Source organism: Streptopelia decaocto (genome assembly GCF_964273445.1).
Source record: "Streptopelia decaocto genome assembly, chromosome: 7".
In the NCBI taxonomy this organism is placed as follows: Eukaryota; Metazoa; Chordata; class Aves; order Columbiformes; family Columbidae; genus Streptopelia; species Streptopelia decaocto.
In genome coordinates, this window is record NC_138661.1 from 43,632,050 (window position 1) to 43,648,094 (window position 16,045).

The following is a 16,045-nucleotide window of genomic DNA, read 5'->3' on the forward strand; positions in this document are numbered from 1 at the left end:
TGAAATTCCTCTCCAGAAAAGCATGTTGCTACTCACTGATCTGCCCATAGGTTCTGGCTTTGCATTATTATTTCCTCCATTTTGTTTTGTAGGTTATCGGGAATCACAGCTGTCAAATATTATTCTCTAGAACTGCATTTTTAACAATATTTCGTAAGTACTACTCCTTTTGTGATGTATTGATAGCAACACTTGACTGCTGAGAGTAACTAGAACAATGTATCAGGAGCTGAACCTGTTTTGCAGCATCTAAAGAACTGATGAAATGTTTGTTCTAAAGCAGTCTCAAAATTTCTGTCTTCAGAGGCATTTGCAACAGCCACTATGGATAAAGAAGCAATTTTCAATGGTATTATAATTTTTCTAACATGAGGAAGTGAGTGATTATTCATCAAATAGTATAAATACAGACAGGGCTTTGAGCAAATTCTTGCAAACTGAGTCTTACTAGTGCATACATTAAGAAAATAAAATAAATAATAATTTGGCATTTGCTGTATAAATTTTACTCTGAGATTCAAATGGATTTCCCACTGTCCTTTTCTAGAAATGTATTTCTATGAGAAAAATTCCAAGGTTCCTAGTGTTACAGAGTAAGAACAGGAAAAGTATTTGATTTTTTTTCAGTCCTGAATATACAAGTATTAAATACGCAGGTTAGTCATATGTTATACTATCTGTCTATGCTACAAGAGTAAAATAGCAGCCTATTTAGTTCTCAGATCTGTTACAGGCTTGACATGGTCAAGAGGACGTCATTTTAAAAGTGTGATTGCAGGCAAAGGCTATGAAACGAAGTCTCCAGGAGCTCCACCACTCTTACAGCCCTCTGTCCTTGTGAGATCAGAGAGTTGAGCTGCTTGCCTGACTCTGGGGGCATTATCTAGTCCACCTTTTGTCCTGTGATAGGTTTAACTGTATTGGTGAACTAAAAATGGCTTGTGGGTAAACAAGCACCCTTAGCTGGCCCCTTCCTACTGGAGCTGTACAAGGAAAACCACAACAGAAGTACCAGTCCTTTACTGGCAACATGCTTGTCTTCTCCCTCTTTCTTGCAATTTAAGGGTATAGCAGGATTGTTAAGGGAGATGTCATTTTTGGAAGTTTGAATTTTAGGCTGGGAAAAGAGTCTGCATCTAAGACGTGAAAGACTGTGAAGGTCATAAAATGAATTTGTAAAGTTTTGAGCTGGTCTCTTCAGCCAACTAACCAGACCTATGATGATGTCAGTGGTATAAGACCACATAATGTGTATGGCTGGAAAGGACTACTGGAAAACAGAAATAGGAACATTTTTTATGAAGCTTTTTATTCAATTGTTAAATAGAAAGAGGTAATAACTTAATTGTGCAGACAAAAGGGTAGCACGCTGGATGTATAGAATTCATACATTTGTATGGCTTGAGGAATAAACTCTCTCAGTAAGATGAAGACTTAGATTCTTATTAGAATTAAATTTGATACTGATCCAAACCAGGACAGGAGCAAAGTAAGAAACACATAATTTCAATAGTCACGAAATAGGTTCTTCTTCATTACATCAGTTGTTGCCAGCTCTTCTTTGAATCTTCTCTGTAAATGAAATGAGAGAATATCAGATCTCTCTGAACAAACCATTGTATCTCTGAAGTATGTAAATGTTAGTCACATTTTATCTGACAACTAGGATCATTTTATAGTTTATGAAACATCAAAGTGGCATGGGGAGCTTTCTTACCCCTCTTTCCTTCCATAGATACAATGGACAGAAATGGATACTACATAGAAAAAATGCAAAATTGCTGTTTTGATTTGGGTATACAGTTAAGTTACTGCATTTCAGTGAATTTATGCAAACTTTCTGTATGCTTGTGCTTATTCCATGGCTAATAAAAGATCATATGACATAGCTGATCTTTTTTTCATGCTAAGGCAAGCTACACTACAGTTGTTGTAAGCTAGATATGCTCACAGAAATTTTTTTATTCCAGCTGACACATGCTAACTTGGAAGCCTGCGCAACTTAATTGTGTAGTGGTGTCCTTAGTTATGAATTAAATGGGACTGAAGAAAATGTGTTTTAGGTGGATACATTCCAGGGATCCTGACCATGGAAATACTACCTCTCTTCTTGCCATGGGGCTGGGTGACATTTTTCATCATAGATCTGTCTCACCCTCTGAACTGTGTAATTAAAAACTGCATCTTTTTCAGAGAAGCAATATCTTTAAATATTACATTAGGATTTATTCTCAGTAATACTAGCAGTAATATTAAATTGATCACACCCTTAATGATGCATGCTTTGAATGGCATATATCTGAAAGACAAGGCAAACAGCAGATCACCTGGATAGCACTATTTACTTGTCCTGAGCATGGCCCCATCTGCCTCAGTGAATAAATAGTACCAGTGTAGGACTGATGCTTTGTATCAAAAACAAGGTAGGAACTGATGTCTGTTGCAGAGATCAGTTCCTCAAACAATGTTTTGCCAAATGTCATGTGAAGAGAAAGGTAGAACACCTGTTGATTTGACACAGATCGTTTTTCTTTGCCATTTTCCTTTTTTTCAAACCTACCAGAGGTAAAGACGGCTTGGAAACCAGAAGCTGTATCAGCACCATCTGTGACGAACTCTACGAGCATAAGACTACCAGAACCAACTACATCATTGGGTAACTTCGATCCACAGGTCTTGTCCATTAGAACTGCAGAAGACTTGCTGGATCCATTATAAACTTTAACATAATCACCCTGACAGCCTTTGGTTCTCTGCAGGTCAAAGGCTTGAAAGTGCAAAGTAATCTGTAAAGGAAAAGAAAACCAGCCTTTAATAGACATGTATGTGACTTCTTTCATGGAGTGTCCTTTAAAACAGACAGAATCCAAACTGTAGCAAGGCCTGAACTGGAACTGCTTACCCAGTCTTGCCTCATCCCCTGAAGCTGCAGGGTTCAGATCTAATGGGCCTGTGACTGAATGCTCCCATGCTCAGACTGCTTTGTCTTAATTTTGCAAACCTGAAGCCCAGTGTATGGATGTTTTTCAAAATCGCAACTCTGCAGTTGTCTTTGCCTGGCTTAAGGACATGAAGAAGAAGTAGAGACTAGTCTGAAATCTCTCTAATGGAAAAGATCTTAGCTGGCAGCTGGTAGGCAGGCAAAGTGCAAAATGCTTAACATAGTTCAGCCATATTCCAAGACCACTATTAACACCTGATTACCTTTCTGGATCGGGTTCGGATGAGCCAGACACAGTTGGTGTTATCTGAGTAATTCCTTGGGTGGTTGGCAGATCTCAGTAACCCAGATGCTGCATCCAGAATAGTGCTGCAGCGACCTGAGAAAGAAACAAAGTTTGCTTCAGCACTAAGCATGTGGAAGCTCCCACTCATTTACAATCTCTTCTGAATGGACTGATCTTGATTTTCTGATCTGACAGGATTCATTTCAAGGTGCTGGTACATCTTGGTTAAATGAAGAATCGTGTTATCCTAATTTTCACATAATGCATCAAAATGGGAAGTAAAATAGTGTGTGGAAAAAAAATGAGCTTTTATTGCTTAGCTCTGTAATTTTGCAAGGGATCTCTTTCTTCACCTCTATAAAGACTGTTAGAGGTTTCAATTCACTGCAATTGGTGAGGTGGGGAAATCAAGTTATGTTAGAAGAGTCAAGTGCAAATATGATGTCCTGCAATGCTTAGATTCCAAGCTTAGGAGGAGGACTTGGGCTTTCCTCTGTGCAAGGGGTGATACTTTATTCATAATGTTTTTTCTGTTTTACTGAACAAATATCTCTGATTGTATGGGAGAATTTATTCTAGCAGGCACTAAAATTTAAGAGTTAAAAATACATACAAGTCTAGAATGTCAACTTAGACATTTGAAAACTGGACAAGGCATCAGGAAACTGTTCCAGTTCAGAGAAGCCTACAACTGGTTTGGTTTGTCTCAAGTTTTAAATACAAACTGCAATGAGGAACAGACATGTCTGGCTCTTTGTGGAGTTTATAGTTGTCTCTCGAGCTGTAAGAAACCGAATTACTCCAATGAAGCACACAATGTGGTATGCAGTTAGGCCAGTTGCACAGCAGCCGCCACTTATACCAACAGTGTGTTTGATTAATTTGAAGCAGAAAGCATTTTCTTACTAATCACAATGTGCCTTCAGCTTCAGCTTTGGGTTCTCTTCCAGAGTAACCCTAATTGTTACCACAAATTTAGGAGAACAGTCTCACAGTCTTTGATGAGAAACCGCTGCCTCTGCAGTGCACCCAAATGTCTCTGTGAAGGATCTGAGTAGAAAACGAAAGGATGGATTTGAGATACTTACTGCAATTGTAAAGTTTGTTGATTTTAGCCACGTCCAAGTTGCTCAGTCCCTGCCTCTGTCCAATGTGTATTGATTCATCAGGAATTGGTACAATAGTTGCTTGCCCAGAGGTATTAGTAAATGTGTACCTGAAAAACAAAAACAAGAAACATGAAAAATTTTGTTATTTAAGTACAATTACTTCTTTCAGGTTTTAATGGCATGCTTTGAAGGGAGAACAAGAGTTGCACACAAGTTGTTGTATCTAACAGTGCTATTCAAATAAGTTTGATTAAAATGTCCAGCAGTAGGAAGAAGCAATCTCAAGATGCCCTCCTTTGCCCCCAACCTCAGTTGTGAATGGCTCCTTAATGGAAAGCCAGAACACAATTACTCTTAGAGAATGGTTCTCTGAACGGGTTCACAGTGTTTTTCTCAGAAGGGGAAGCAGGGAAACTGGTAGTTAGGAGAGAGTTACTATAGTAATTAATGTAAGATTTGAGTTCCAACAAAAGCAATAACATGCTGCTACTTACGGGCCGTAGTGCATTATTGAGGAATAGTCATATGGAAGACCCAGGTTATTGGAGTTTTCAAACTTCCTGAAGTCTGATCTGTCAGCTGTAATATATGACATTGCACTTAGAATATGCTTCCTACCTACTCCCTCCAGGGAAGAAGGAAGGACTGGGAATAGTAGGATGTATTTACATCACTTTCCTCATTGAGGAATTCGAAGGTACTTACATGGACTGATGTACTCCCACATGATCTTTACATGATTATCCCTGTCACTTCGAGAATGTTCATGCAAAAAGCCCAGAGCATGGTCCAGTTCATGCTGAATTATTCCTTTCCACATGCAGCCTCCTTTCATCACAGAAACGGTCTGTCCACCTCCTACTTTCCCATAGTAGGACCAGCAGCTGAAAGAGACATTGAACACCAACAGAAGACTTATGGGATTTTTATTGTCAGGCAGGCAAAGGGGCAGTACAGAGAACCTTGCTTCAAACATGTCTCAGGGGCGTGGAAGGATCCCTTCCTGTCCACTGTAATAATCAGAGTCTACAGAACGGCAAAACTGACCATGATGAAGAAAACAACCAAGTATGGTCATTGCTAAAGCTTCCTGGAAGAGCTTCAATAGCAAGGAGGCTCCTGAGTTCTGACTTTCTGTACACAGTGACTTTAACTTCCTAGAAATAACTTTTTTTTTTTTTTTTTCTGAAATACCGAACCCTGCATCATTAGCTGGAGCTAAGATTAATAGCACTTTCAAGCTAATGGGTGTTGAGCAATTCTCTCGTAAGCTGTATTTCTGACCTTGACAGTCAGCTGTGTGATTCAGAGAACTGTTTACTTCATAAATTTAAATTGGTTTTGCCTGTGCAAATAAGACCTACAGTCATCTGTTATATGTTGTGCTCAAGTGTGCATTATACCACAAAGAAATCATGAGCTTAGGTATTCTTTCCACCTTATTGCTGCTTTCCCATGATCTGCTTCACTTCAGTGTCTACCGTGAGTCCCTGATGTAACGGCTGAGTCCTTGCACTAGCAAGGTATCCAGGGAGGACACCTTGGCACTGGGATAAAACACAAAGTTTCTTCTCTAAATCCATTCGTCTTTCCTCTCTAAGGTCACACAGAATGAGTATAGTGAAGAATCGAAAAACAATGTAGAAATCACTTGTTAATTTATAATTCAACTCACCCATCAACAGATCTAATGTTGAGGTAGTCACGTTCTGTCTTGCGCTTCACAAAATTAATACAAGTCAGTGTTTCAAATTCTGCCATGGCATCTTGAATCCCCTTTATGTGGCTCTCCTCTGGAGAAGAAAGGGTTAATTTTGGGGGTCAAACAAGGACAATGGCAAGTGTCATTAAAATCTCACATGAGCTCAAAAACAAGATAAATGAGGGACAGAAACACTAGCCTAGGCTCTTTCTTGCCTTCTGATCAGTAATGAATTTCATTTAAGATATTAATCACCTAGCACAAGATCCTCTTTATCCAAATATTTATCCAAAGGTATTCAGGTGGGAGCCTTATTTTCTCCGCTACTTGTTTTAAATTATAGAGGTGTGTTGATGTATTTTCTGACTGTACACTTAGAGACAGCTATGGAAAGCTATTTTGCTAATGAAAAGTAGGCCATTGAACATTCAACAGGCATGAACCTTATAAAGGCAGGTATTCTGGCAGGTACCACTAGACAGAATTACCAAGAGATCAGACCCAAAACACTACGGATGCAAACTTCTCAAGGAATTTTAACGTCTTTTCTTTTTCCTGTGCAGGTCTTTGTAATTTATAATTCATTTGTGCTTGCACAGTGCAAGTAAATCCTTAGAACTGATTTAATCAACTCTTTGTGTGGCTACTAGAAGCAGGTATATACCTGAAGCTTATTGGATAATACCCATTAAAAAAAAAAAAAAAAAAAAAAAAGACATTTACACTCACCGTAAGCTGGATCCAAGACATAGGGAATACGAACAATCCCATTGCTGGACTGGGGCCATTTGCATTGGCGACAATTGATGGCACTGCGACTTCTTTGTGGAACTATGTCACCTTCTTGCAGGTACTGAGAACTCGCTGTGGTGAGGGAGAAAGGATGGAAAAATCTGAGCCAGATTACTGGGTGCTGGCAAAGCACACTTGGAAAACTGTCACTCTCTACTCATCTTTCTTTTCTATTTTTCCCTAGGCATCTGCTCCTGAACAGTTTGAGAAATTGACTATTGGGCTAGACGGACATTATCCGCTTCCCTACCTCTGCTGCTGTGTCCTTAGCTAATAGGAGAGGTGGGAAGCTGCAACTCTGTTGGATGGGGTTGAGACAAGACAGGGAATGACTGAAAGCAGCTGCAATAGTGAGAGGGATGTTGTACCTTGGTACTATTTCTTCACCCATCATATGACACTGAATGAATGGTATCAGATATCTGCCCACAAAGGGTTCTGGGAAAAGGCTCGAGGTGCCAATAAGTACATGTAAGAGGGCATGCAAACTGAAAAGAAGTGAGTGTTATCTAGAGAAAACTGTAGGAATGTTTGGTGTCCAGTTCTACAGACAGTAGTAAAGCTTCTTGAATGACTGATGAAAGGGAAAATGTGAGAAAGACAAGCTGATAGAAAGTGGGATGTTTGGAAGAATCAAGGAACAGAAGTTTGGAGCAGGGACCATAGAACTGACCATAGATTGTCTGGGAGTCTGTAGCATAAAGCCATGTGATGCCTGGACTCAAGTGATGCTTGCATTCAAGAAAAAGGAAGTTAAATAGTGAAGCATCCAAATATCCAACTTCTCTATTTATGTCCAAAGAACAGCAGAGATGTCAAGAACTAAAGCTGAAGAAGCTGCTTGGAGAGTCAATTGCTTTCACTCTTGGCATCATCTTCAGTATTGACACCATAGGTTTGAAATGCCACAGGGCTTCAGTAGACCACACAAAGTAGTCCCTGTGGCCTGCCTTTGGGCACCTCTTACATGACTGTCTGTAAGATGGGAAAAATATTTGCACAGTCTGTGCTAAGACATCGTTCCTCCCTCATCACCCCCAAAAAGCAACAAAGACAGCAGGGCTTGCTGGCATTACCTTTGTTAACTTCCAGAATTCTGTTAAAAACAACTTCGTCCTCAAAGTCAGTATCTGTAGGCAACGGAGATTCTGAGTAGAAAGACAAGAGTATCAGTTTCTCATTCCCAGGGAAAATATGTATCCTGATTTTTAACCTGATGAGTTTCCAGGAGCTCAGTTTGATGGGGTCCTGATTAGAGTGATGCATGTAAAACTTACAGAGTCTATTTGGGGACTGGCATGGCGTTCAGTTGTGTAGATATTTGCTCAGTGACACAGTCTTGTGAATCTTCTGACACCTGTGGTTATTTTGGCAATTACCCAGTCCCAAAAGCCATTCTCTTTCGATCTTTCTCTCCTCCTTCTCCTTATTTTTTGTTTTCTTTTTTTTTTTTTTCCCCTAGCCTTTGCATTTCAAGGGCTGGACCTTTGGCTCCTGTAAGCCTGTCTTGTCCTGCTCAAGTGGCCAGATGGCTGTATGGCTCCCTCTGTGTGCTCAGACAGCAGTTTTCCTTCCACACACTCAAACCCCCAACATAAGACACCAGGAGTAAAAAAGGATGAAGAGCAGTCCTACTGCTTGCTGCTGGACATGCTGACCCCTTGAAAACCCCTTGAAACCAGTGAAATTGGAACTGCAGTCCTATTCCATGCATGGTCAGACTCATGTCCCCAGCTAGGCCCAGCATCCTAGGCCTTACAGGTACATAGAACCAGCGAAGTCTGAGCATCATGCAATAAGTTTTAACATCAGTGAAACGCCTGAACACATGGCCTCTGCACTTTCTGTAAGCTTTGGAAGAGACTTAAATCAGAAGATTATTTAAGCAGAGCTATTTTTAGCAAAAGTAATAGGTGAGGTTTTTAGCAAGCTCAAGCAATTGGCCGGGACCAAGAGACTCTGCTTTGCATGAAATATTATGGTGAGTGCATTCATTTAAAATTTCTTCTTTGAGATTAATTTGTGTTAAGCATGTGTTATTTTCTGGAGTAACTGGGTAGCTAACTATTAGTATATCCTATCAAATACTTACAATTAGATGGAATAATACATACCATATATATCCTCTTGTGTAGTAACCTGCAAGAATTATGCATTATTTCACACTTTATACTATAACATAAATATTAAATAATATAACATGCAAAGGATCAAAAGTGTCCAGCCTACCATTGCAAGTATCTTTCACAAGTGCAGTCTCAAGCTTTTATATACTGGGCCATGTGTAAAGAAGTACCATGGTATGGAGATATCCTTCTTTGATATCTTGGCAAATATGGATATCCAAAAGGTAATCAGTGTAGGAGATTCAGGAAATGCATTTTGGAGTGCACAGTATGTTTCAGATCATCCCGTTTTACTTACATCCCTGCTAGTGGGTGTGCAAGGTCAATGAAATTGCCAATGAAATCTTCCCAGTATCACCTCACAAAACAGCAATGAAGGGCTTCTAGGGAACTGCTCCTGCTCTGGCAGGGGGATTGGACTAGATGATCTTTTGAAGTCCCTTCCAATCCCTTACATTCTGTGATTCTGCGATTCTAGGGAACTGGGAGGCTGGTACTCAGCTCTGGGGGTCATGTCTGTAGCAAAACAGTTTGCCATATTGCCCTTGCCTTGCATAAATAAAAAACAGATTTGAGTTTTCTCTGTGAGCCCAGAGAAAGCAAAAGCTTCCTGGGCTATATCTGGGCATTGTGGAGCAATAAATGGAACAGGGATGGTAACCGCTCACTCTGTTACACTGCTGAACTGAGAAGAGTGAGAAGATACAGGTGGAGTACAGGAGCCTTGGCCTCACTTTCCATAATGCTGAACCCCAAAGTCATCAAAAGAGCAGATTTAGCTGTCCTTACCTCAGTAGGTTCTGTTGCTGCAAAAAGCAAGGAAGAAAAAAGACAAGCAAAAGGGAGAAGTTAGATTCTGAATGCAGCTTCACAGTGTTCAGTATCACAGGCCTCCTCAGCCATGGGAATGCTTTTGGCAGGTCCCTTTGCTTGGACGGAATGGGGTACAGTAACTGACGCATAGGCACAGAAATTAAATTGATGTTTACACAAGCAGCTATGAAAGTTCCTAGTAGATCATGCTGAGTAGATCATGCTGACACAATCCTGGTCATTTACCACCTAAGAGTCAGCAAACTATTTTATCAGCTTCAGTGTGGAAAATGACAAAGGAAACTGGGGTGGGGGGGAAGGGAGGGAGTGGGGGAGGGGGAAAGCTTTGTCCCTAGGTTTCACTGCAATAGGTGCAGGGTAACCAGCTCAACAATCCTCTCAGGTTTCACAGTGTCATACAGTAAAGTAATAAATGGACAAAGGCTATAATTTAGCATGCAACAAATAATCTTAGCTTCAGTATGCACCTGAGAGCAGCTTGAAACCATTCTGAGTCCCAAGGTGTCTTTCTAGTGTGACACTTTTTGATTTCTACCAAATGTCTGTTTCTAGATACAACCATGGAAGTGAAAATCTGATCGGATATATAAATTTCTGACCAGAAACCTCATTGTTATAATATAATAAAATTAAGAAATTGCGAGGACCTCCAGAGGTCATCAAGTTTGTCTGCTTTCCCTAAGGCAGAAACGTTTTTATCTATGTTATTCCTGACCATAGTTCGTTTGACCTGTTCTTAACTATGATGGATATGCTGAAAGCCGTTCTTGAAATTTCATCCTGTTTACCAATAATTGCACTCTTCCTTGTCAAAATTTAGAGCCATTATTTTTTTCCTATCCAACAATGACACAGAGAATTCTTATGCAAGTATCTCTTATTTCTAAGCCTTTTGTGGTTTGCGTTCCTTTTCTTTTTGACCACATTTTTTCAATAGAAGATGTGCCAAGCTCTGTCACACCTTGCAGTGTCTTTCCCTTTTCACAGTGGTTATTGCCCAAAAGTGCTGAGGAGACTTGCTCCTGCTCAGAATCTTTCTAGAACCCACAAGAGAATTGCTTTTATTGAGCCAAAAAGGCTTCAGTCTGCTTTCCAGACTGTTGCTTCTGTTACACGGCAATGAAAGTCCACTGTAATGCTGGTGGTTTATTATAGAAAAGTTCAGTCTGTTCCCACCTGCTGCACCAGAGAAATCCATGACATCTAAAAAAATTCTGCGGGAAAGCACATTTTTGAGATGGGTTGACCATATTCAGAATTCCTGCACCCAAGAGGCATTAATTGATTTCTCAAAAGTTAATTGATTGTACTCAAAGTCATGGAAATTAGGCTCCAGATTCCTAAAGTCTGTGACCCCTTTTTAAAACCCAGATGAGACACCACTAAAGGCATCTGCCATGTCCTTGATGAAATGAACGTCTGGTCTGATACAGTTTTCAAAATGATACAGTTCACTTTTTCCCTCCACTAAAAATACTGAAAGGAGTCTCAAAAGGCACAAAAAGCAGTAACAATGGTAAATCAAAATTAATTCTATGTGTTTGGCCCAATAACCAGGCAACTCTGATTCCTAGCAACTGATTACTCAAGTAATCATGTCCGTCAGTCGGCTTCAAATATACTGAGCAGTAATTTTACAACATCCCTTTACTTCCGTGCCATAAATGACAGCTCAAAATAAGAATTGGTCAGTTATCGTTAGCCACTTACTTGCTTTGATTATGTCAAGCAAATTTTTCCAAGGCCTCTTCCTCTCACAACACATCACCCCCAACTCTGGAGACCTGCAATGATCTTCTATTTTGTGGGCTGACAAAAGCTGTTCAGCTAACCCTGTACTATTTGTTTTCTCTCCCAGCACAAAGCAAAGCTTTCTCTGATGACAGAAATCCCTTTCTCTTACTGCTGCACCAAGGTAGGCAAAGAGGCAAATGAGTAGTGGGCATTTTAAATACTTAACTTAACTGAAAGGTATCAAAATGTCATATTAAAATTTTATTTTCAAGTCTGTAAAAGTGCATTTAAATTAACCTAACAAACCATACCCCCAAAATATGTGTAAAGCACATCTGTGTGAAAACACATCTGCATTCAGCCCAATAACAAATTTAGAAACGTGGCTTCATTCAAAAGACCTGAGAGTCAGTGCTTTCACGTGCTCTAAAGTCAAGTTACAAACCAACAAAGTATGTGATACACAGTCAAGAATTAAAAGTTTTCTTTAAAAGATAGTATAAATCCTACTTACTTGTTGTGCTGTTTTCATAGGTCTCCTGCAAAATCAATAAGTAAAAGGCATTATTTTTCCATAGCTCATAAATGCAGCAACAATAGCATCAAAATCAGCCTAAAGGGAGGAACTAAATTGTTAGATTGGCTTAAGATAGCATTATATTACTAATATTTTTCTTGTGGGAAATTATCAAAGTGGGTCTCTGCAGCTTCTTTCCTGGAAAAACAGGCAAATTAGAAGACAGAGCATGGTTGCATGGAACTGCTCTCACCTGAATAGGGAAGCCCAGGGCAGCATGAAGCAGAAATGCAGTGAAGACTGGGAACATCTTCAGGTCCATTCTCCAGCCTTGAGAGACCACCAGTGCTTGCCTTTTTCTCCGCCCGTTCAGGAGTGCTGCCGGCTAGATATACCAGCAGAGCCTGCCCTGCCGGGGCTGAAAAATCTGCACCAGCCAATGGGGATGCAGGCAGGAAACAACTTCTTTTGTGTCCTCAACAGCCAGTTTGGCCTCTGGGCATCTCCCGGTGCTTTGCTATTGCTGTCACTCTGATCTATAGCATCCCTTGTCTTCATATTCTCATTCATCCTGCTCTCTAGACCTGGATCACCCTCATGCTTGTGCTGCCATGTGCTTCCTCTGTTTCTTGGAAGAATCTTTCCCTAAGTGTTCAGTTTGACTGACACCACCTTGTGCCTGGATAACTTTCCAGAGTACTGTATTGGTGAGATTTCAGATGATAGTTTACTTTTTTCTTTATGTCACAGAAAGCACAGAAGGTCATGACAGGATCATGTTGCTTTGGAACATCCAACACATCACTAGTGAGGTCATGCCTGTGTCTTCCCTGAGAAGATATCCTTCATCTTCTCAGATTATGGTTCTATAAATGGAATTTTTATTTCCCCCTCTGTGTTTCCTGATGTTTCACAACATCAGGAACGTTTTCTGTGTTCTATAATTTCTGGCAGTCTGACAGTTATAGGTGCTTTGTGCCCAGCAGTCAGAGAGGGGAAGAAACACAGCAGCAGCATAAGCAGCACTTGCTCCTTTTGAGAATGATTAAAAGATCTACTGCTCGCTGAAGTGCACTTCAGCAGAAGTGGATGTAGGAAGCCGTGAGCAGACCTAGCAAGAAATGCTTACAGGAGGTAAACCAGCAATCACAGAGCCCCTTATTGCAGCAACCTTTTGTCACAACCTCTTCTCAGAGCAAAGCTCTGCCTGGTGAAGGTGCTGTATCTGGGGAATTTTCTCATCTCTGATACACACTTGTTTTGCATTAGAGTACAGTCTCCATGCATGGAGAAGGAAACTGAATTATAGAAGGTACAGATTCTGTCTCTAGACCCTGCCAGTGCTCAGGTACCCTCAGAATAAGTTTTAAATCCACTCACAGTGTTATTCCTTCTTTCTGCATTGAGTAAGACATTCTAGAAGTTTTCCCTGCTGGTGAATGAATCAAGAAGCAGCAGAGGGCTTTCCACCTATTTGTCACCAAATCATCTCCAGTCAAGGCTAGAAGTTACATGGAAATGTAATCTGGATTGCATTGGTGGGGATTACTCTTCATTCAGTGGAGGACAGTTCACAGTCACACACTGCTGAATATTTTAGGACACTCTGAACTGACAAAGTCCAGGGGTAAACTTTCATTACCCCCACAGGGAGGCAGCATAGGGAAAGACGACTTTTTCCCTTTCTGTCCCTGCACTCTGGCTGAAGTAAGGTGTGCCCTAGGCACCAGACAGTGAAAAGCAGGGTAACACGGTCCTTGTGACCATGAAAGAAAAAAGATCAAGTAGGCATTGTCAGCATGCTAATCCTGCTGATACAGGCAGTTGGTGTGTCCTCTGTGCACATAAATGCTTGCTCTAAGCAATGCTAAATGCCTCTTTCCATATTTGGATTTAATAGGGATAAGATTCTTCATTGGGCTGAAGCAAGGTTGTGCAGCTTTGGTCTGCAGTCTGAGATGGGTTCTCCAGGTTTCTCACTTGATACAAAGGCAAAACAGATGCCTGTGGTGCTAGATGCCTTGGTATGCCAAAACATACCAAAAAGGCACTGCAGAATGGGGCTTGTATATAATCTGCTTCCATTAGAGTTAGAGGGAAAAAGGAAAGGTCAGACTGCCCTCAGGGAAAACCAGTCCAGGTGCAAAAAGAGAGATCAGCGATAGTGCGGGAATAAAACAAAGTTAAAAAGCAAGTTAGGAAGGTTGGTAACCTTAGCACCTTTGTAGCATGGAAAAATACTCCAGCTTCCTGAGTGACTGATAAACTGCTTGTGCTCAGGGAAGAGGGAGGTAACTGGGATGGCAAAAAGGGTTCTACACATTTTATGCTGAACGTGCTAATATGCTGACACCTTTTCCATATGCTAAAGCTAGTGATGACGGGGAAGATTGCTGTTACAATCAAGGATGTGGCTGTAAATGCTACAGCTGGCACGCACGCACAACAGAGCAAGGCGGAGTGGTGACACTCCTGCCTGGTACTTATCCTGAAGATCCTATCAGCTTTGGTTTGCACCTGATGTTTATATTCAATATTTGATTGTTTTCCTAAGTGTGGTGTTCATGGAGGAGGAATTGTCAGCAGTCCTGTTCTCACTAATCAGAAAATTACCTAATTTTTTGAGATATTGCAAAAATAGAACATGGTTTTACCAGATGCAGTAAAGCTGGTAGCTCCAGCAAAAAAACCTTCCACAGGAATTGTCTTGAACCTTTAAGAACCAAACTAGGACTCAGGAAAAAGAAGCTGTCTTTGCACGTATAGAAAAAAATTATGTGGGAAACTTTGGCAGGACTCAAGTTTTTCTGTCTGTATATCCCAGTTTCTGGTGGAAAGTAGGGACCACACAGGTTTTGCAAATGTGACCAATGACTGGCAGGTGTCCAAACCCACCAATAAAATGTCAAGAATTATTTGGACAGTGTTGTAGTCTGCAAGAAGTCTGTCAGCAAAAAGAGCACTGCTTCTGAAAGACCACTACAAAACTTAAGAGTTGCTCTGGAGGACATACATACTCTGATTTGACCAAGAAAAGACTTTACAGACATACCAATGAAAGTATGTGTTTTTTCTTCTGTTACATACGCAAGTTCACTGTAAAGTATACATAGCTGAAATCAAAACAGCAGATGTATAAAAGTTACAACACTTCTGTAGACATTTTTCAGAGTTTGCTCAATTGTGTGTCATTGAAGCATATGTGTTATACAATTATTATTCTCTTGGAGTGTTTCATTGTAAACAGCTCCAAAAATGTAATGCAAGCCATCAAGACCTAGTTACAAGAAAGAAATGAAGTGTCTATGATGGCAAACCGCTAACTTCTATAACTACTAGCTACTAATTGCTGTGTAGTAAAATACAGGAAAAATAACTCCAGGAAATAAAAAAAAAAAAAAAAGACACAATTAGGTTGATTTTTATATATATGTATACAGCTTATGGAAACCATGTGGTAGCCACCATGGTATGATATTAAAAAATCTTAAAGGTTTAAAATCATCTGGCTTTACCAAAACCAACCCTTGAAGTAATGGTATGATCCACAACACAGAAATAAAATTGCTGTGGATTGGCGTTACATAAACTCCACACAATTACACTTACGGTCTGGGGTTAATGACAAGTTTGAACCAGGAATAAATTTGTTAGACAGAACTGATCAATATCATTTCTCAGGGATGTTGCTTTGTGGGGCATTTTTGCATTTGGCTCACTTTTATTTGGAAGAGAAATTCTCTTTTCAGCTCAGCTATGGGCTCATATCAATGAATAGCTCCAGCAATAGCCCAAGCTCTGGAAGTGTTTCTGTGAGAGAACTCAAATCTAAGTGATGAACATTGGCTTTCTATTGATCAGTCACTTCAAAGAGCAAACCTAGAAACATTGATTTTCAGTCTGTCATCAGAAGAAGAGGAAAAATAAAGAATTTCTTTTTGTGATGGATTGTTCTTTACGAAAAATATGCAATTAACAAAACAACAACAACCAAACAACAACAA

The 16,045-nt window shown here is 40.2% G+C and overlaps 1 protein-coding gene across 1 annotated transcript; it reads right to left on the minus strand.

Moving 5' to 3' along the window:
• Positions 1 to 1,276: 1,276 nt before the first annotated feature.
• Positions 1,277 to 12,450, minus strand: LOC309442676 (astacin-like metalloendopeptidase). Its single transcript, XM_082058755.1, has 13 exons — positions 12,295 to 12,450; positions 12,039 to 12,063; positions 9,746 to 9,762; positions 8,945 to 8,969; positions 7,907 to 7,978; positions 6,768 to 6,902; positions 6,012 to 6,129; positions 5,042 to 5,220; positions 4,831 to 4,915; positions 4,316 to 4,443; positions 3,205 to 3,320; positions 2,561 to 2,786; positions 1,277 to 1,572 (listed from the first exon to the last, which is right to left on the minus strand). Exons 1-13 carry the CDS (start codon positions 12,361 to 12,363, stop codon positions 1,541 to 1,543), a joined length of 1,227 nt encoding a protein of 408 aa, XP_081914881.1. The 5' UTR covers positions 12,364 to 12,450; the 3' UTR covers positions 1,277 to 1,540.
• Positions 12,451 to 16,045: the final 3,595 nt, after the last annotated feature.

What these genes read in the sequence shown, in the direction of transcription:
- LOC309442676 (XM_082058755.1), bottom strand. Translation starts at nt 12,363, where the DNA reads ATGGACCTGAAGATGTTCCCAGTCTTCACTGCATTTCTGCTTCATGCT. An exon ending in TACACAAGAGGATATATATG is followed by an intron (nt 7,979 to 8,944) that starts GTATGTATTATT and finishes CTTTCTACTCAG; the next exon opens with AATCTCCGTTGCCTACAGAT. An exon ending in TCAATAATGCACTACGGCCC is followed by an intron (nt 4,444 to 4,830) that starts GTAAGTAGCAGC and finishes TTTGTTTTTCAG; the next exon opens with GTACACATTTACTAATACCT.